Below are 19,041 nucleotides of genomic sequence, written 5' to 3'. Positions count from 1 at the left end.
GAAAGTGACAGTTTTTCAAGTGCTGGAAGAAAAGAAGTCATCCCCAATTCTACATCCAGAGAGACTAACTTTCAAGAACAAAGGGGTAATCAAGGCATTTGTCACCAGCAGATCTACCCTAAAAGAACAGCTCAAGGAAGTTCTCTAAGCAGAAAGGAAACAATAAAAGAAGGAATCTTAGAACATCAGGAAGAAAGAATAATGAAAAGGGTTTTAAAAAATTAAATACTTTTTTCTAGAGTTTTGATGTTTGAAGCCAAAATTATAAGTTATATAGGTATCAATATACATAAAGGAAATGTTTAAGACAATTATACTATAAACAAGGGAGGGTAAAGGGATGTAAAGGGAAGGTTTCTATACTTCACTTAAACTAGTAAAATGTCAACACCAGTAGACTATGATAGGTTATGTATATACCACGTAATACCTAGCAACCATTAAAAAGCTATACAAAGAAATACACTAAAAAATACTACAGGGGCTTCCCTGGTGGAGCAGTGGTTGAGATCCTGCCTGCCAATGCAGGGGACGTGGGTTCGAGTCCTGGTCTGGGAAGATCCCACATGCCACGGAGCAGCTGGGCCTGTGCGCCACAACTACTGAGCCTGTGCTCTAGAGCCCGCGAGCCACAACTACTGAGCCTGCGTGCCACAACTACTGAAGCCCGCATGCCTAGAGCCTGTGCTCTGCGACGAAGAGTAGCCCTCACTCGCCGCAACTCGAGAAAGCCTGCGAGCAGCAACAAAGACCCAGTGCAGCCAAAAATAAATAAATAAATAAATAAAAGAATAAAAAATACCACAGATAAATCAAAATGGAATTCTAAAAATAGTTCAAGTAACCCACAGAAAGGCAAAAAAGAAAACAGAGAAATGAAAAACAGAAGAGACAAACAGAAAAAGAAACCTAAAGTCAGTCTTTATTCAAATTTTGCAATGAAGAGGAGTTGCTGCTGAGGAACACAGAGGACGCAACACAGTTCATGGTTAAGAACAGAGGCTCCAGTCAGATTTATGCTCAAGCCTAGACATTACAACCTTCTAGCTGTGTGATCTTGGGCAAGTTATACAGCCTTTCTGAGCTTCAATTTCCTCACTTATAACATGGAAATAATAGTATCTACCTGCAGACTCTTGAGAGACTTAACATTAATACATAAAAAACTCTCAGTGCAATACAGTAAGTGCTCAAAAACCATTAATTATATTAGAGACAAGATAAATGTATTCCCAGACTTGTAACTCACAGCAGAGGAAGGCAGGAGTAAACTGAGGAAGTGAATGTGGAGGGACTAAGCTCAAGTCTGCATACAAAGGACTCATGTGCCCGTGTCTCCCACAACCTCTAGGACACTCCCAGTCAGTTAGAAGATCCTTCTGGAGAATCTAAAAAGAAGATGCCTACAGATACTGTAACTTGAGCGTTGATAACAAAAAAGCCAATGGTCCACCCAATTTCAGTAGATGATGGGAGGGTAAAAGGGTGAGATAAAGCTCACATATACTGTAATAAAGTCACAGATAAGTTCTTGAAATTAACAAACTAAGAATATGCATAAATACTTTAGAAATATGAAGACAAATATCAAGAGAAACAAACCAAAAGAATGGAAGTACACTGGGAATGGGACATCATTGGGATATTGGGAATGGGAAGAAACAAGGGACAGCTTCTGTTGCTGTTCCCCTAAGCATTTTAGCACAATCTGACTATAAAACAGAATGTTACCTATATTTCCATTTTTCCTTTAAACCCTCTGCATTTTAATAACTTTTTCTTTCATAGCAGGCTTGTACTTCTGTTATAATAGAGGGAAATCTATTTTTAGAAATTAAATTATAATCAGAGGTGAAACTAAGAGGGGTTTTCCCATTAAAACTAACAATATATTCTTCAATTCCAAATTCCGTAAATTCAAGAATTAGGGATTCTCATACATCCTCACATCTGACAATACTGTTTCTTTCCAAAATACAGACAGGTCTTTACTAAGTCTAATATCTTAGAGTCTTAAACATCATTTCATTCTACCTATGGCCCCTATCCAGTGACTGAATATCTTCTGTAGCATCCCTATGAAGAGACGGCAAGCCGAAGCAGGGCCAGTCCCACTGGTAAGTTCTTTCCTGGGCAGTCCATCCCATCCACAGGCACCTTTGCTTGGGAGCTCATCTCTATTCTAAGGTAACATTTGTTTCCCTATAAATCCCGTTCACTACCTACCAGTCCTGCTTCTTCTCCTTAGGTCAATTTTTCTGTCTTGCACATGTCAGTTCTTTAATAGCTGAAGACAGCTATCATGCCTATCCAAAACTTCTCTTTGGTGAAATTTTCTTAGTCCCTAACATGTTCAAATACTACACAACAATTAAAATAATACACAAAGTTATATACTAAATGAGGGTGAATCAAAGAAAAATGCAAAATGCATATAACTACAGATCATAACTCTCATGTATACTTACATATACCAAAAATTAGGGAACAGTTAAATAATTATGATGCATACATACTAAGCAATACTATATATATCATATGTACACACACACACACATATATCAACACAGAAAAACATCCACTATATATTAAGTGGAAGAGCAAGCTAAAAAACAAAATGTATAGTGTGTCTCCGCTTTTTAAAAAACATACACATGTATATGTGTATGTGAATTTTTATACATGCTGAGGGAGATAGATATATCTTACAGATGAAAGATATATTCCATATACTCTAATACTACTTACCTTAAGGAGTAGACAAAGAGCTTTCGTTTTTTACTCTATATACTCATATATTGTTTGAATGTTTTAAAGTTCTTAATAATCAAGTTTTGTGATAAAAAGTTTTAAAATGTTGGGGGGAGAGGGGGAAAATCTCTCATTGTTCAAACCCTTTGACCTAGCGGTAACATACTTTTGGAAGTCTACACTAATGAACAAACATAGATCAAACGCCTACTGGGCATCTTCACTAAGATATCCCCACCCATCCAACAAGTACCTGAATGCCTACTACGTACCAGGTATAATGCTACAGTAAAATGGCAGACAAGGTTCATGTATCACAGCACCTACCATGTTCCAGGGAAGATACTCATAAAACAACTATTTGCAATAAAATACAACAGGAGACACACAACCGTGATCTCAAATTCACCATTATCACCCTCTAATCTTACATTTAACATCTTCATCCAAGCAGGAAACCTGAGGATCACCTTAACTTCTCTACTTCACTTACACTCCTTATCTAATTAATGCCTAAGACCTCTTATTTCTACTATTTCTCACATCTGTACCATTCAGCTCCACTCCTACTGCACCTATCCTCATCAGCTCTAGCCTAGGCCACTGCAATCCTATCTTCATTCACTGTCCCCTTCAATCTCTTTCCCACACGCTGTTCTAGAGATCTTTCTAAAATAAAAAGCTCATCGTGTCACTTTCCTTCCTAAAATCTTTTAATGGCTTCACAGTACCTACAGGATAAAGCTCAGATTCATAGTGTGGCAAACAATGTGCTCCATGAGGACCTGTTTACCTTGGCTGTTGCCATGTCACATCTCTGATACCACAATCCAGCTAATCTGAACTACCTGCAGTTCCCCATTTTACCATGCTTGTTTCAAGCTGATGTGTTTTTGCCTGTACAGCACCTTCTGCTTGGAATACAACTGGCAATCACCCAGTCATCTTACAAGTCTGAGGTCAGAAATTACCTCATCTTTGAAGCCTTTTCTGACCACACTTCTTCTCCAATACAATTGATCATTTCCTCCTTTGCACTATTGCCTCCACTAAATCTCAAATATAGTTCTTATGTAGGACCTACAAAGCTTTAGTACATGTAGCTGTATGCACATGTACCTCCCCCTACCCATCAAGAATTTCTCCTTACTTGTGTCCCCAAAACCCTAACCCTAACCCTAATCGTAAATGCCTAAAGCAGTATCTGGTATATAATTCATGTTCAATGTTTGCTGAAGAAATGATTGTATGAGAGAAAAACTTTATGTGCAAAGATGCTGACTGAACATTATGTAGCAGAGAAACAAAAACGGTTAAGTAAATTATGGTTTATCTATCAGAAGACATTTAGCCATTAAAAAAAAAGTTTTTAAAGGCTACACAAGCAGGAAAATGTCTGGTCACAGTGTTAGACAGAAAAAGACCAAAATATAAAATAAAACATAGCACACTTACAAACTATGCTTTTTATTTAATTTTTAAGATTTATTTATATTTTTTACTTTTGGCTGTGTTGGGTGTTCGTTGCTGCGTGCAGGCTTTCTCTAGTTTCGCAAGTGGGGGCTACTCTTCATTGTGGTGCGCGGGCTTCTCATTGTGGTGGCTTCTCTTGTTGAGGAGTATGGGCTCTAAGTGCATGGGCTTTAGTAGTTGTGGCACATGGGCTCAGGAGTTCTGGCTCGTAGGCTCTAGAGTGCAGGCTCAGTAATTGTGGCACACGGGCTTAGCTGCTCTGTGGCATGTGGGATCTTCCCAGACCAGGGCTCGAGCCCGTGTCCCCTGCATTGGCAGGTGGATTCTTAACCACCATGCCACCAGGGAAGTCCTATGCTTTTTAAAAATTATATATAGTAACAAATCAAAATATTTACAGTAGTAATATCAGAGTGGTAAGACTATGGGAGATAGTCTTCTATCTTCTACTTTGCTGTATTTTCCATAATTTTCTAAATTATTATTTTATAATAAAAATACATGTATACTTTTAGTGATAGTTCTATAATTAGATTGTGATGATCGTTGCACAACTCTGAATATATAAAAAACAATGAAATGTACATTTTAATTGGATGGATTTTATAGCATGTGAATTATATGTATCTTAATAAAGCTGATAAAAATGTATGTATCTACTTAAATCTTTATTGCAAAAGCACAACAATAAAAAAATGCAAAGGAACAGGAAAGAACCTAAGAAATCATACAGGCCAGTTCTCTCATTTTGCATATTAGAGAAACGTTTTGGCCAAAGCCACCAGTTCATTAGTGGCCAAAGCTAGACTGGGATTCAGGCCTCCTCCCAATCCAGTGCTTTATAATACCACTGCTGCTTATATTTCGACAAAAGGAAATATGTTAGTTTAATAAATCTAGATCTGATTAGGTGTTTTTGGTCCCAAGTTCATTTAAAAGAAGTGCTGCCCCAAAATAAAATTTTCTGAAACAGATAGTCCTTGAGAATAAGAATGAAATCAATGGGATTTATATAATACCCGATTTCAGCTCAATATATTTGATGCGAAGCCTTAATAACTACAATTCAATGAAGGAACAGGCATGTTTGTGATCACTAAAACTACTGTAATTCAAGAAGATGGACAAGGCTGGACACTGACTTCCAAGCTGCCCTCCTAACCAGGATTTTTTTATTCTAAATGAAAGGTCAATATCACAAGTATACTACAGCTGCAATCTGTAAATGTCTCATTTCAGTACTGAAATATTCTCAGACAGAGCCTGATACAGATCCATATTACAATGAATTTCTCCCCCAAAGGTGTTGAAAGCAGCATGGATTCAAGGTCTCCATAAACTATGAGAAATTATGTTACTAATGGCTGTATATTTAAAACTCTAAATATTAAAATTTATCTGAGACTGGCAACTACACAGCCACCGTTCATCCCCCCGATTTAACTCATATTTAATACATTAACTTTAAAATTCCTTACCATAAGGAACAGACTGGATGAATGTGTGCACTAATTATTTTAGCAATGCCTCTTGTCAAGAAATCCCAGATGACAATTCGGCCGTCATTACAGCCAACTGCAAGCAGTGTGCCCCACCTGTTAAAGGTGCAAGTCAGGGCCATGCTGATACAATCCAAAGTTCCATCAGCTTCCTAAAGATTAAAATGAACATAAGAATATAGACAATACCCAGGTATCCAAATTATTTCTTAAAGTTTCTCTAACATCTATGATAATTCTCTTGAATTTAAATTATGATGTATACCAAAATAATCTCTATGTGTGTTCTCATATCTATTAAACTAGCCCAAATGGAGAAATATTTATAAAAGCTAACAGAGAATTTTTAGAAACAGATGTGACCAATCCCTTGCATTACTATTATAACTTCGTACAAATTCTCCGGAAGGCAATTAGGCAAAATAAAACAGGACTCACTAAAAGAGTCATCTTACTGATCAAGTAATCATAGTTCTTGAAATTTATTCCAAGAAAAATAAAACAAAACCCCTGTGTAACATTAGGAAAATCAAATAAATTTATATTAATATCAAGCCATTTAAAATAATCATGACTACATTAAACACACTCTAAGAATTACAAAATATTTTTACATGTAAAGCACACTTATACCATACGTGTTGATTACTATGCAAAAACACTGATCAAAACTATAAAAGCACACAGAAAAAAAATTTACATGAAGGTGATAGTACTGTTTGTGAAAAATGCTTCAATCCAAAGTATTTTTTTAATTTAAAGGGAAATGAACTGGAAGATTTACAACATTATGTTGAAATTTCCAGCCAACATTGCCTATCTACCTCCCCCCCTGCTCAAAATTAAACATTTAGTTCCCTTTTATAGCAAAAGATCATCATATTTAATGCTTCTATTGTCAAGAAAAAAAAAAAGATGAAAACGTAGTTTCCACTCAAACATAAAAGCTAGGGAGTTACCGTTTTCTAAAATCACAATACAATACTCTTACCTCTGGATAATTCTGCCCAAAGGACTCTGCAACAAAGCAAAGGAAGAAAGTTGATGGAACATGTGCAACATACCAGGAATCCTACAGCTCACAACTACCGCTCACAAACAGTGTACAGCAGTGGCTTGCAAAGTATGGATGGAGAACTGGCGCCCTTTCAGGGACTCCATGAGGTCACACCTATTTTCATTATCAACCAAGATGGTATGTGCCTTTTTACTCTCATTATTTCACAAGTTTACAGATGAGTTCTCCTGAGGCTATACGAGCTGTGATACTGAAACAGTATGAATGCAGAATCCAGCCAACTTCTATTGATATTTAGGCAAAACATTAAAGAGATTTGTAAAAATGCAAAACAATGCCACTCTTCTCACTAAGTAAGTTTTGTTTTAGAAAAGTTATTTTTCATAAAAACGTTATTAATGTAAACATGTAATGGGGTGTTTTTACAGTTATTTTTATGTAACAAACTTTAAAAATTCAAAGCAGTCAACTTATCTTAAATCCCAACTACTCTCTTAAAACCTTTATTAAGAGCAGCCAACCAACAGGGTTCCCTTCCTAATAATAGTACTAAGGCTGTAACATAATCTGGTAGTTGGTTAAACACACAATTTTCTGTATTAATTTCTTAAGCAAATAACATTTTGGTACCGACATCCCTGAATACTTTTCCTATATTAAATTTGGCGTTTATACATTAGTGATAAACATTTTGAGCTATAGTACGATACTGCCTGCTTGTCAGAAGTTTAATGTTTAGAAGTTTAATGCAGTAGCAACATCTTTATCAGTATTTACTTATGTTATTACCTAAACATTTTATTATCATGATATTTAAACTATACTCTGAGAACTACAGATCCAAGGAAGCTGTTACACATTTAGGACATCCAAATAAGATTTCATCTAAAAAATAAGTTTACTATTTTTAGTTTTTTACCATATGATCCAGCAATTCCACTCCTAAGTATATATTCGAAGAAAATGAAAATACTAACTCAAACAGATACATGCACCTTAACGTTCACAGCAGCATTATTTACAAGAGCCAGGATATGGAAGCAACCTAAGTGTCCATCAACAGATGAATGGGTAAAGAAGATATAGAGTATGTGTATATATATGAATATTTATATAGCTATGAATATTTACATAGATAATAAAATATTTCTCAGCCATAAAAAAAAATAAAATTTTGCCATTTGTAACAACATGGATCAATCTGGAGGGTATTATACTTAGCGAAATAAGTCAGAGAAAGACAAATATTATATGTCACCACTTACATGTGGAATCTAAAAAATAAAACAAATGAAAGAATGTAACAAAACTGAAATAGGTTCACAGATATAGAGAACAAACTCATGGTTACCAGTGGAGAAAGGGGAGGGGGAGGGGCAATATAGGGATAGAGGATTAAGAGGTACAAACTACTATGTATAAAATAAATAAGCTATAAGGATATACTGTACAGCATGGGGAATATAGCCAATACTTTATACTAACTTTAAATGGAGTATAATCTACAAAAATATTGAATCACTATGTCATACATCTGAAACTAACATAAAAAAAGTCTGAAAACCAGTTTTATTACATTTTGTCCTTTATAAAAATTAACAGAAATCAAAACAGTGAAAACATTAAAACTAATCAGAATACAGGCCCTAAAGTTAAGAAAACGAAAAGAAAGATGAAAATAAAGATGAATAATTGCCCCCCCAAAAAAGGCAATTATTTTGGTTTCTCTAATGTGCACCAGACTTCAGTGTCTGATTGCATTCAAATACTAAAGACAAGAATGAAATGAAAAGCTGAAACCAGATTAAGACAGGTTATTCTGAAAGAACCTTTTTAAAATTACTAAAGTCATACATGTAGGTAATACAGATATGTGTAATTAAAAAATGATAGTTTCCTCCCTGCAACCCACTTACTAAGGTAAAAGCTTCCATATATTTCTATATGCTTACACAAACATTAACATATTTAAGGTTTGTTCTTTAAACAAAATACTACACATATTATATGTAATATATGTATTATAATATGTATTAACAAAATATATGTATTTCCAAAGCAATAATATAGATCTATATTCACATGATCAAGAGAAAAAAGGAGTATTCATTGAAAAATTAAAAACAAAACAAAAAGCCACAACCTAAAAATATGAAGTACTCAGGAAGGAGTAGAGTATGACTTGCTGTGTTCAGAGATGGGAAAGCCATATTAAAATTCTGAGAGGAACTCCCTGGAAGTCCAGTGGTTAGGACTCCGAGCTTCCACTGAAGAGGGCACAGTTTCGATCCCTGTTCAGGGAACTGAGATCCGGCATGCTGCGCAGTGTGGCCAAAAAACCAACAACAACAAAAAGATTCTGAGAGAATCCAGAATCCTGGGACCATTTTAATGTATGATTACCCTTCAACACAGATTACCCCTGATTTTGTATTTTTGTTTTATGTTTTAGGTGTTGTGTTTTTTTCCCCCCTCTTTTGGAGGGTCATCCTAGTTAACAGGATTATAACAAGGAGTTTAAAGGAACACAAAGAAAAAGTGTGTATAAAAAAGACTAAGCTCGCCTGGGCCACTTTGGTTGAAGAACCTGAGTAAGAATGCTGTCAAGGAGGGTTATGGTAGCACAAGGCCACTGCCCCTAGATGCTCAAGGCCACTTTTATATTCTCTATCCTCCCACCATCTAACATTTAACATTTTGTTACAATTAGATTCTTAGGCTTGGTTCTAAAGACCATCAAAGGGAGTAAAAAAGATGCCCAAACGTAGCTGCCAAAGAGAAATAAACCCTGGTCGGATTTAACTTCACAGTACACTTGATAATTCAAAACATGAATGACACATTTCCAAAACTGATCACAGAAGAAAAGTCCTTGACTGGGTCAATGAGGAAAAAACACATTGAGAGGTTGTTAAAGACCTACCATTAAATTTTTTTAAAAATGTTTAATTATAAAAAAACGGACAGCAGGCCCATATGGTTTTATGAGCAATTTCTCCTAAATCTCAAGGTGCAGGTAATTACTATGTTATTCAAGCTATTTCTGAGCAGAAAAAAATATGTATTTGTGTTTTATAAAGCCAACATAGCTGATACCAAAACCTGATAAGATGATACAAAAAGAAAACAAGAGTCTCTTTCACTTAAGAACATAAATAGTGGGACTTCCCTAGTGGCACAGTGGTTAAGAATCTGCCTGCCAATGCAGGGGACATGGGTTAGATTCCTGGTCCAGGAAGATCCCACATGCTGTGGAGCAACTATGCCTGTGTGCCACAACTACTGAGCCTGTGCTCAAGAGCTCACAAGCCACAACTACTGAGCCCGCGTGCCACAACTACTGAAGCCTGCACACCTGGAGCCTGTGCTCTGCAACAAGAGAAGCCACAGCAGCATGCACTGCAACAAAGAGTAGCCCCTGCTCTCCACAACTAGAGAAAGCCCGTGTGCAGCAACCAAGACCCAATGCAACAAAAAATAAGTAAAATTAAATTGATTCTTTTAAAAAAACCCCAAAAAACAGGGCTCCCCTGGTGGCGAAGTGATTGAGAGTCCGCCTGCCAATGCCCGGGTCCGGGAAGATCCCACATGCCGCGGACTGGCTGGGCCCGTAAGCCATGGCCGCTAAGCCTGCACGTCTGGAGCCTGTGCTCCGAAACGGGAGAGGCCACAGCAGTGAGAGGCCCGCGTACCGCAAAAAAAAAAAAAAAAAAAAAAGAACACAAACAGTACAGGGTATTTCACCTCTAGATTCAGTGTATATAAGTATAACCGAATTCTAAACACAAAAAATCTGGAGTTTATTATTCTACCATGTAAGAAGGCATAATGGAATAGCAAGGGGAAAAAAAAAAAAACCAGGCCTACTCCAAACTCATTCCAAAGGAACAAACAATAGCACAATGCACTCTAATGTATTCAATATATCCTTGGACAAGAATGTTTAAGAGCCATACAATCCTATGAGTAGATGCTGAAAAAAAAATTTGCTAAAACTCAATAGCTCATTCTAATAACAGCCACATCTAACAGAAGACTACAATAAATGATAAAAACTATTAACCAAAAACACAATAATTATCATTCTAAAAGGTGAAATATTAAAACCATTCCAATTAGCATCAGCAACTAGAAAGGGATATATCACCATTATTAGTTAATATTCCTCTTGGAGGTTCCAGCCAATGGAATAAGAAAATGAAATAACTGGTTTAAACATTGACTATAAGAGATAAAACTATTTCTTTTGCTGATAACACTGAATACCTAGAAAACACAGAAATTCTAATTTTAAAAACCACCCAAATTAATAAGAAAATAAGGCAAGGTGGTTTGATACAAGAAAAACATTCAAACATTAACAGCTTTTCTTTAGGTTAGCAATTAATATCCAGAAATGAAAATGAAGGGGAAAATTCCACTCACAATGGCTACAAACAAATATTTAAGGAAAAAATGTAATAAGAAAGACATGCCATGTATGAAGAAGAAAACTATAAAATCTTAGTTAAGGCCGTAAAATATGAATAAGTGAAAAGACAAACTACATTCTGGGGTGGGAAAGCTTAATGGCTTTCTCCAAAAACTAGTAAATTTTATGCAGTTCCAGATGGATTAAAGACAAATGTTAAAAAAAAAATCTACATGTACTGTAAGGTTGCTGATATATGATAAAGATAACATTTAAATTTAGTGGGAATTTATTTAATATATAGGGATGGACAACTGACTATCCATCTGAAAGAAAAAACAGCTCCAGTTCCTCTCTCATACCACATATAAAAATAAATTTCAGGTAAACTAATGATTTTTTAAAATCAAAAATCTTAGAAGAAAACCTAGGAGATCCCATGTATAATCTAGGGTGGGGAAGACCTTAACCAAGTTAGGAAAACCAAAAGAAAAGAGAAATACATTTGATTATATAAAAACTGAAACATTTTGCATGGCACAAGTCCCCATAAACAGTCAAAAGATTTAGAAAAAATTGGCAATGCAGATGACGGACAGGAGTTGACATCTACACTATAAAGCAAGCCTATACACCAATAAGGAAAAATGATCAAAAAGAAAAGATAAAGAATGTGAATAAACAAGTCACAGAAGAACAAAATGAGATGGCCTCTCAACAAAGGAAAACATCAAATTCAGAGAAATGTAAATCAAATGAGATGCCATTTTCATCCATCAGACAGGAAAATTTAGAGAGAGAACACCTGCTGGGAGGGAAAGGGATATTGCCTATAAAAATGGGAACTGAAAAAAAAAAAAAAAAAAAAAATGGGAACTGTTATAGCCGTTTGGAAAAGGAATCTGACAGCATCTATTAAAAGCAAAAATATACATAGTCCTTATCTCAGTAATCCTACAATTGGAAACCTAATCTCCATAGATATAAACACAACAATGGGACGTAAGAACAAGGGTATTTAAACTATTGTTCTTGGTGGCAAAAAAAAAAAAAAAAAAAAAGACACCCCCCCCCCCCACTGGAAACAAGGTAAATACCCATTATTAGTGTAATGGATGAAAAAATTGTGGTATTCAAATATGGATAAATTACACTAATTCTCTTCAAAATTTTTATTGGTGTTACTTAAGTGAAAAAAAGCAAGACACAAAGTGTATATCTCATTTTTTTGTTAACATTATGTATATACACACACACACATATAGGCATAGAGAAAAATATGGAAGGAGTTACACAGGATTATCAACACAGAATGGAGGAGGCAAGGGAAAAAAAGAACACGTTTTAAAAAAAAGCATTTATAGGGAATTCCCTGGCAGTCCAGCGGTTAAGACTCCATGCTTCCATGCAGAGGGCACAGGTTCAGTCCCTGATCAGAGAACTAAGATCCCACAAGCTGCACGGCACAGCCAAAAAATATAAAAAATAAAAAAGCATTTACAGTTAAGATTTGATATCATGAGTGTGTATCTACACGAACGCATTAAAAATCCTTAGTTCTATTATCTCCTAATGTGTAGGAATAGTATCTCGTAAAATTAAGTGAAGAAAGCAAGTTGCAAAAAAATGTGTATAAAAAGTTCTATTTCTGTAAAAAACAAAGCCCTTACAAACTGTATTTAATTATACTCATATGAGCAAGGAAAAGGTATAAAAGGATAAATTCCAGACAGTTACCATTTGGAAAGGAAGAAAAAGGCAACTTTTTCTGTATGCATATTTGTACTGTGTCCACTGTTGCGATAAATATGTACTGTATATGTTAATCTGAAAAGCATGAATTTAAAGAACTTTAATGAGTTTTCTAGACTTAAAACTCATGCTGGCTTATCATTTCTTTTTTTTTTTTTTTTTTTTTTTTTTTTTTTTTTTTTTTTTATTTTTTTGCGGTACGCGGGCCTCTCACTGTTGTGGCCTCTCCCGTTGCGGAGCACAGGCTCCGGACGCGCAGGCTCAGCAGCCATAGCTCACGGGCCCAGCCGCTCCACGGCATGTGGGATCTTCCCACACCGGGGCGCGAACCCTCATCCCCTGCATCGGCAGGCGGACTCTCAACCACTGCGCCACCAGGGAAGCCCTGGCTTATCATTTCTTTGAAGTGCTCAAGCCTGCATTTATCATTAGCAGCTACGGCTTACTGAATGCTTATGTGTCAGACTCCGTACTAAGGTCTTCTACATACTGTCTCATTTGCTCCTCTCAATTCACTATTGAGTATTATCATACTCCATTTCATAGATAAAGAAAGTTAGGATTAAAGGTTATCCCCAAACTGACAGTTAAAAAGTGGCAAAACTGGAACCTGACCAAGAAACCCTACTCTTAACTATAACTGCACTAAAAAGCCTCTATAATCTTGCCCAAATTTGACCTCAAGGTTACTAGTCTATGATTTGCAAAACACATCTGCCCTTTATTGAAAATAGTCAAAATTCTGCCCATCTTCTTTCTTTCAGCATGTCTTCTTTCCTCTCCCCAACTCTCAAAGATCACCAACATTATTTCACATGCCAAGTTCCTTCAAGGCCAAGGAATATAATTCGACCAAGAGAAGTGAGCTAAGTGACCCATCTAAAATCTCTACCTATTGAGGACTCTTCTTGGCAATAACCAATGATCACTTTATTTGTTCAAAACCAAACAAACAAAAATCCTTTTCCCCAGAGAAGGCAAAAGAAAAATAAGAAGTTAAGCATTCCTCATGGAAGCAACCTAAATGCCCATCAACAGACAAATGGATAAAGAAGATGTGGTACATATATACAATGGAATATTACTCAGCCATAAAACGGAATGAAATTGGGTCATTTGTAGAGACGTGAATGGACCTAGAGACTGTCATACAGAGTGAAGTAAGTCAGAAAGAGAAGAACAAATATTAACGCATATATGCAGAACCTAGAAAAATGGTACAGATGAACCGGTTTGCAGGGCAGAAATAGAGACACAGATGTAGAGAACAAATGTATGGACACCAAGCGGGGAAAGCGGCGGGGATGGGGGGTGGGGGGTGGGGGCGCGGTGGTGGTGTGATGAATTGGGAGATTGGGATTGACATGTATACACTAATATGTATAAAATGGACAACTATGGGATTGACATGTATACACTAATATGTATAAAACGGACAACTAATAAGAACCTGCTGTATAAAAAAATTATAAAATAAAATTCAAAAAAAAAGAAGTATTCCACTTCCCTTTTGCCTATAAACTATAAAAGCCCAGAGTAGGCGCATGAAAGATATTTGTTGAGTGTTGAATGAATAACTTTGGTATTACACCATCCAGCCCAACCAAGCAGGAAACTTCTTTGCTCTTAGCACTCCACATAATGTTAAAAACCCTTTCTAGTTGCCTCATTTTTACAATCTTTGCCTTCAGTCACATTAGCTTTCCTGACACTATTCTTAAAAGCTAGTGCCACCCTCATATATTCACCTTCAGCAACGTGCCCTTCTTTTGTACATGCCTCTTTGGAACCTGAGTTTAGACTGCTTTCGGCGCAAGCACACCAGTTCCCTCAGGTGCCTCCTCCTTTTTTCCCAGTTAGGACCCTTCCTCCAAACTGCCTTTTAGCTTTCTAGGTCTTGGAATAATTTCTGTTCTCTAAATTGCTGAACATCCAGCTCCTTAAAAACTCGGTCACCATGAACTCTAAAATTTCGTGGTCCTTTTCTCCCAGTGGAAGTATTTTCCACTTGCCAACCAATTCCTCCCTACCGTAACAGTTAGGCCCAGAGTAGCAGTTTCCATTCCACTTCCTCAATCTAACAGGTGATGACACAATCCGCAGCATTTCTTTTTAGAGAAATGCAACTTGCAGGTGGCTAAATAACTGATCTTACCACACCCCAATCTGATGCCATCGCTACCATAATTACTATATTTCCTTGGCTCCAGTCTGGCCTCCCTCATCAATCCTTAAGAAAGCTGCTACAGCCAACTTTCTAAGCCCCAAATCTCAACATGTCACTTACCTGCTCAAAAATCTCCCTTGTTAAACAATATGCTGAACTCCTAAGTATAATTTTAAAAAGCAATAATCTGGCCCCAACCAGTATTTTCCATTTTATCTTTGACTAACTCCGCATTAGCACCTGGGACAGAACCTTGCATAATCCACCCTAAGCACCAGCTGTAAACTGCTAACCATTTCCAGAATATATATCACATGTTCTTGCCTCAGAATGTTCGCCCCTACTGTTCTCTGCACTGGTAATTACCTTCTCCATTTGTCCCTCTGGAAAAATCCTCCTCCATGTTTACTGTCTGCGTTAAATGGCACTTCCTCTATAAAGTCATCCCCAAATTCCACCGCCAACCCCAACAAGGCAGAATTAATTGCTCTTTCAGCTGGATTCCCATAATGGGGTTCCCACTATTTATTGTGGTTCCATTTCATAGTTATGTGTTTATGCCCCTATCCTCCTAGTTTTATGTATTTATCCAGGGCAAAAGCTGTATCTCATTTCAGTGTTTATCAAACATTAGGAGCCAATCCACCACAATGGATAAATCATTCAGTGAGCCATACCATAAAAGTTTTTTAATAGATCAGAAGATATCAGAGGACACTGAGCATAACAACAATTAGTATCATTTTCAGAAACAGTTATATGTGTATGTATATATAATGGACTGTGATAGAAAATACATTTCTTACGATGAGCTGTAGTAAAAGTAAGTTTGAAAAACTCTTATTTAACTTTTACCTCCAATGCCTACTGCCTAATACACAGCAAGGGCTCAGAAGTGGCTGCAGAGGTAAAAGCATTTGAGTGTCCACATTAAGAATACATTATCATTCCTTTCCTTTATCTGGCCAGATAAGGTTTGGTATGCTCCCACAATCACATTACTTCTGTTCCTTTCTCCTTTATATCTGTAATAATTAATTTTCTTGCTGTAAAACTCAAGTCATTCCCATAGAGATTTATATCTTTTGAATCCAGCCATTCTTCTTTTAAATCGTCTAACCTTCCAATGCTAAATATTCCTTCCTAAGTTCTACCCACATGAATCTTCTGTATCATACAAGAAAAATCTTTCCCATCTGCTCTTTCTTTCAAGGTATGAGCCTATCTATCACCTTTCCTCCATAGTTAAGTTTTTAAAAATAAACATCAACCCTTTGCCTCCAGTCCATCTCACCCATCTTCCTAAAATCATTGTAACCCAGCTTCTGTTCAAGTTGCTAAGGAGCCCCAAGTTGCCCAAGAACTAAGTAGAGTAGCCCTTTCTCAGCTCTTAGCCTCAACTGCTCTACAACTGCTTCTATGGAAGACTCCACACCAACCTGCATTCTCTTCTACCTCTACATGAATAAATATATGAAAAGCACTTGAAAATAGGCCTAGCTCATAGTTAGTACTATGTAACTGTTAGTTGATATATTATCATTTATTCCTCCTCTTATTCCCTAAATATAGATGACTGTCCAAGATTCTGTCCTCAGCAGTTTTCTTTTTTCCCCTCCCACTTTCTCCCTGGGTCTTATCATCTCCTCACAAGGTTTTGTCTAGCCCACCTGTAGGAAGGTTACAAATCTCTCTCATAAATCCAAACCCATCTCCTGAACCACAGGCCCACACTCAACATACCCAATGCTAACTGTCTTTTCCAAATGTCCTTTAAATGTTTATGAATAGCACCATCACAGTTCCCATCATTTTTCACTTCACTCTCTTCCTCACCACCAGCACCACCACCAGTGCCACTACCACCATGATATGCAGTCAATTTTCAAATTGTCAACTCTACCTTCTCAATGTCTTTTCTTTCCATTTTCTAGTGCAGACCTTCTTTATCCCTCATCTACTCTAGCCCTCCAAATTGGCAGACTCAACTACACACTGTTGTCAGATAAATCTTTTTTTAAAAAAATCACAGCTCTGATTGAGTTACTTACCAGGTCAAAACCCTTCAATGGATCTGCCCTACTTTCCTTAAAAAGCACAGCTTTTCAGCTGGGTATTCAAAAGCCTCCAAGGAGTAGATGGTACCAATCCCATCTCTTGGCCTTCTCCTTATTCACAGTACCCACAACCTGGCCAAGCCGGAAAATACCTTTAGGACTCATCTCACTGATGTCTTAGCTCAAACGTATTCCTAATAAACACTCCTTCCAATATCTTCATACTTCAGTCTGTCAATATTTTACCAATCTTAAATATCCACTCAAAACTCCAAATCCTCCACAGGTTTGGTTTTTTGGTTGTTTGTTTTTGTTCTTTCTTGATTACCTTTCTTCCCCTGCCCCAAAGATATTCACTCCCTCTTCCAAATGTTCTTAGCCCTTAGTAAAGACTCTTTAAGGCTGGCCATATATACACTAATATGTATAAAACAGATAGCTAATAAGAACTTACTGTATAAAAAGTAAAATTTTTAAAAAAGGGTGACCTATATTCTGCGATATAGTATACCTATTTACATAAACACCTTATTCTCCACACTTAACAAAAAGCTCCTTAAAAGCAAAGACCATTCCTTAAATAGCTTTACAGTCTTTAAGACTGCCAGTATATCTTCTGAATTTAACTTTTTTAAAGAGAAACACAACCACTGAAAATAGCAAGTCGCTTAGTTCTTGAAAACCTCAGACATCCTTAGGCTACGATGCTAAATATTACCTAATGAAAACGACAGTTTATAGACAACTTGGGTAAAGGGTAAGGAAGAAATGAACCAGAGAGGGTGACAAAAGGAAACTGCTTTGTAGTTCACCCCTCAGTGTTTTACACACCGTCCCTGATAAAGACCTTAAATAGAAAGTCAAGGTAACTGGATTCCAGTGCCACCTCTATGCCAACTATACCATTTACTTGCTTAGTGCCTTCAAGGCAGTACCCTCTGAGCCTTTTTTAATTTATTCAATGAGGGACTTGTACTAGAAGATAAACACGTTCCCCTCCTTAGGCACCCCATGTTTCTTCAAAACTCCATGCTTCACCCAAAACCCTGACAAGTGTTCAAAGCTTTACCTCAAGCCTCACTTCCTCAGATTCCTTCCCCCAGTAACTCTGGTCCTGCCTGCTCTGGGCTACTTCAGCACCTGTGATCCTTGTAACCGAAACTAAGTCACAAACTATGTCCCTAACGCTTCACAATTGAACTGCAAAGTAGCCTCGGGAAAAGCAATGCATTCCGCTCAGGCAGAAGCTAGGCTTCCTCTCCCTGCTGCTGCTCCATAGCAAGGCGCCCAAAAAGATGCATCTAGAACTGTGTCCCTAATGTGGCAGCCTGAGTCCCCTCCGCCTGGGTTCCCTCCTTTCCAGGACCAAAAGGTTCTCTAAGAAGCAGCCATAGTCCTCCTCACCCAGTAACTCGAGGTTCATCCCTGAGGACTCTGGCCTTCTGGTCTCAGCTCCAGCAACGACACCTCCTCTCCCAACCGCTTCCAAAACCTGCGTCTAACTGGGAGACGCCGCAAAGAGCCTGGCACGAGCTCCGGAGACTTTCTGGTTTAGAAGACCCCACGGCTTCCGCTTTCTTCCCTCTCCTTCCTTGTTCTTTCAAGTGGGCTGTCCATGTATATGCCTAACCAAAAAGAAGAAAAAAACTCTCTCGGAATCACTTGACTGTGATATTTTTTAATGGATAAAAATGCTATCGTCACTCAGGTTTTTTTTTTAAAGTGCAAGCATTTGGGGCTGTTTTCTCTCGGATCATGTAAGTGAGCGAGAGAGTTTAGGCACATAGTTAGACTACTAATCCTTCCCGTGTTGTGCGTTCAGCGGCGTTGTCCCGGCGGGCTGCCTCAGATGCCGCCGGAAGGGTTCCGGCCGAGCGCCCGAAGTAGCACGGCAGGAACGGTTGGCCCCAGAG

At 37.4% G+C, this 19,041-nt stretch overlaps 1 protein-coding gene across 4 annotated transcripts in view; it reads right to left on the bottom strand.

Moving 5' to 3' along the window:
- RBBP5 (RB binding protein 5, histone lysine methyltransferase complex subunit) overlaps positions 1-18,700 on the bottom strand; it is a 35,951-nt gene extending 17,251 nt beyond the window's left edge. For 3 of the 4 annotated variants that reach the window (XM_032649126.1, XM_032649135.1, XM_032649151.1), the window contains exons 1-3: positions 18,533-18,688; positions 6,715-6,740; positions 5,703-5,875 (exon numbers count right to left, since the gene is read on the bottom strand). In XM_032649126.1, the coding sequence (XP_032505017.1) occupies positions 5,703-5,875; positions 6,715-6,740; positions 18,533-18,551 (218 nt within the window). In that variant the 5' untranslated portion in view covers positions 18,552-18,688. Of the gene's footprint in view, positions 1-5,702; positions 5,876-6,714; positions 6,741-18,532 lie in introns of all 4 variants that reach the window. The other variant, XM_032649144.1, reaches the window with a different exon arrangement.
- Between the last annotated feature and the right edge of the window lie 341 nt (positions 18,701-19,041).

This window comes from Phocoena sinus, chromosome 1, assembly GCF_008692025.1.
Source record: "Phocoena sinus isolate mPhoSin1 chromosome 1, mPhoSin1.pri, whole genome shotgun sequence".
NCBI lineage: Eukaryota > Metazoa > Chordata > Mammalia > Artiodactyla > Phocoenidae > Phocoena > Phocoena sinus.
Note: the sequence above shows the minus strand (reverse complement) of the source record. Positions and strands in the feature narration are given on the sequence as shown.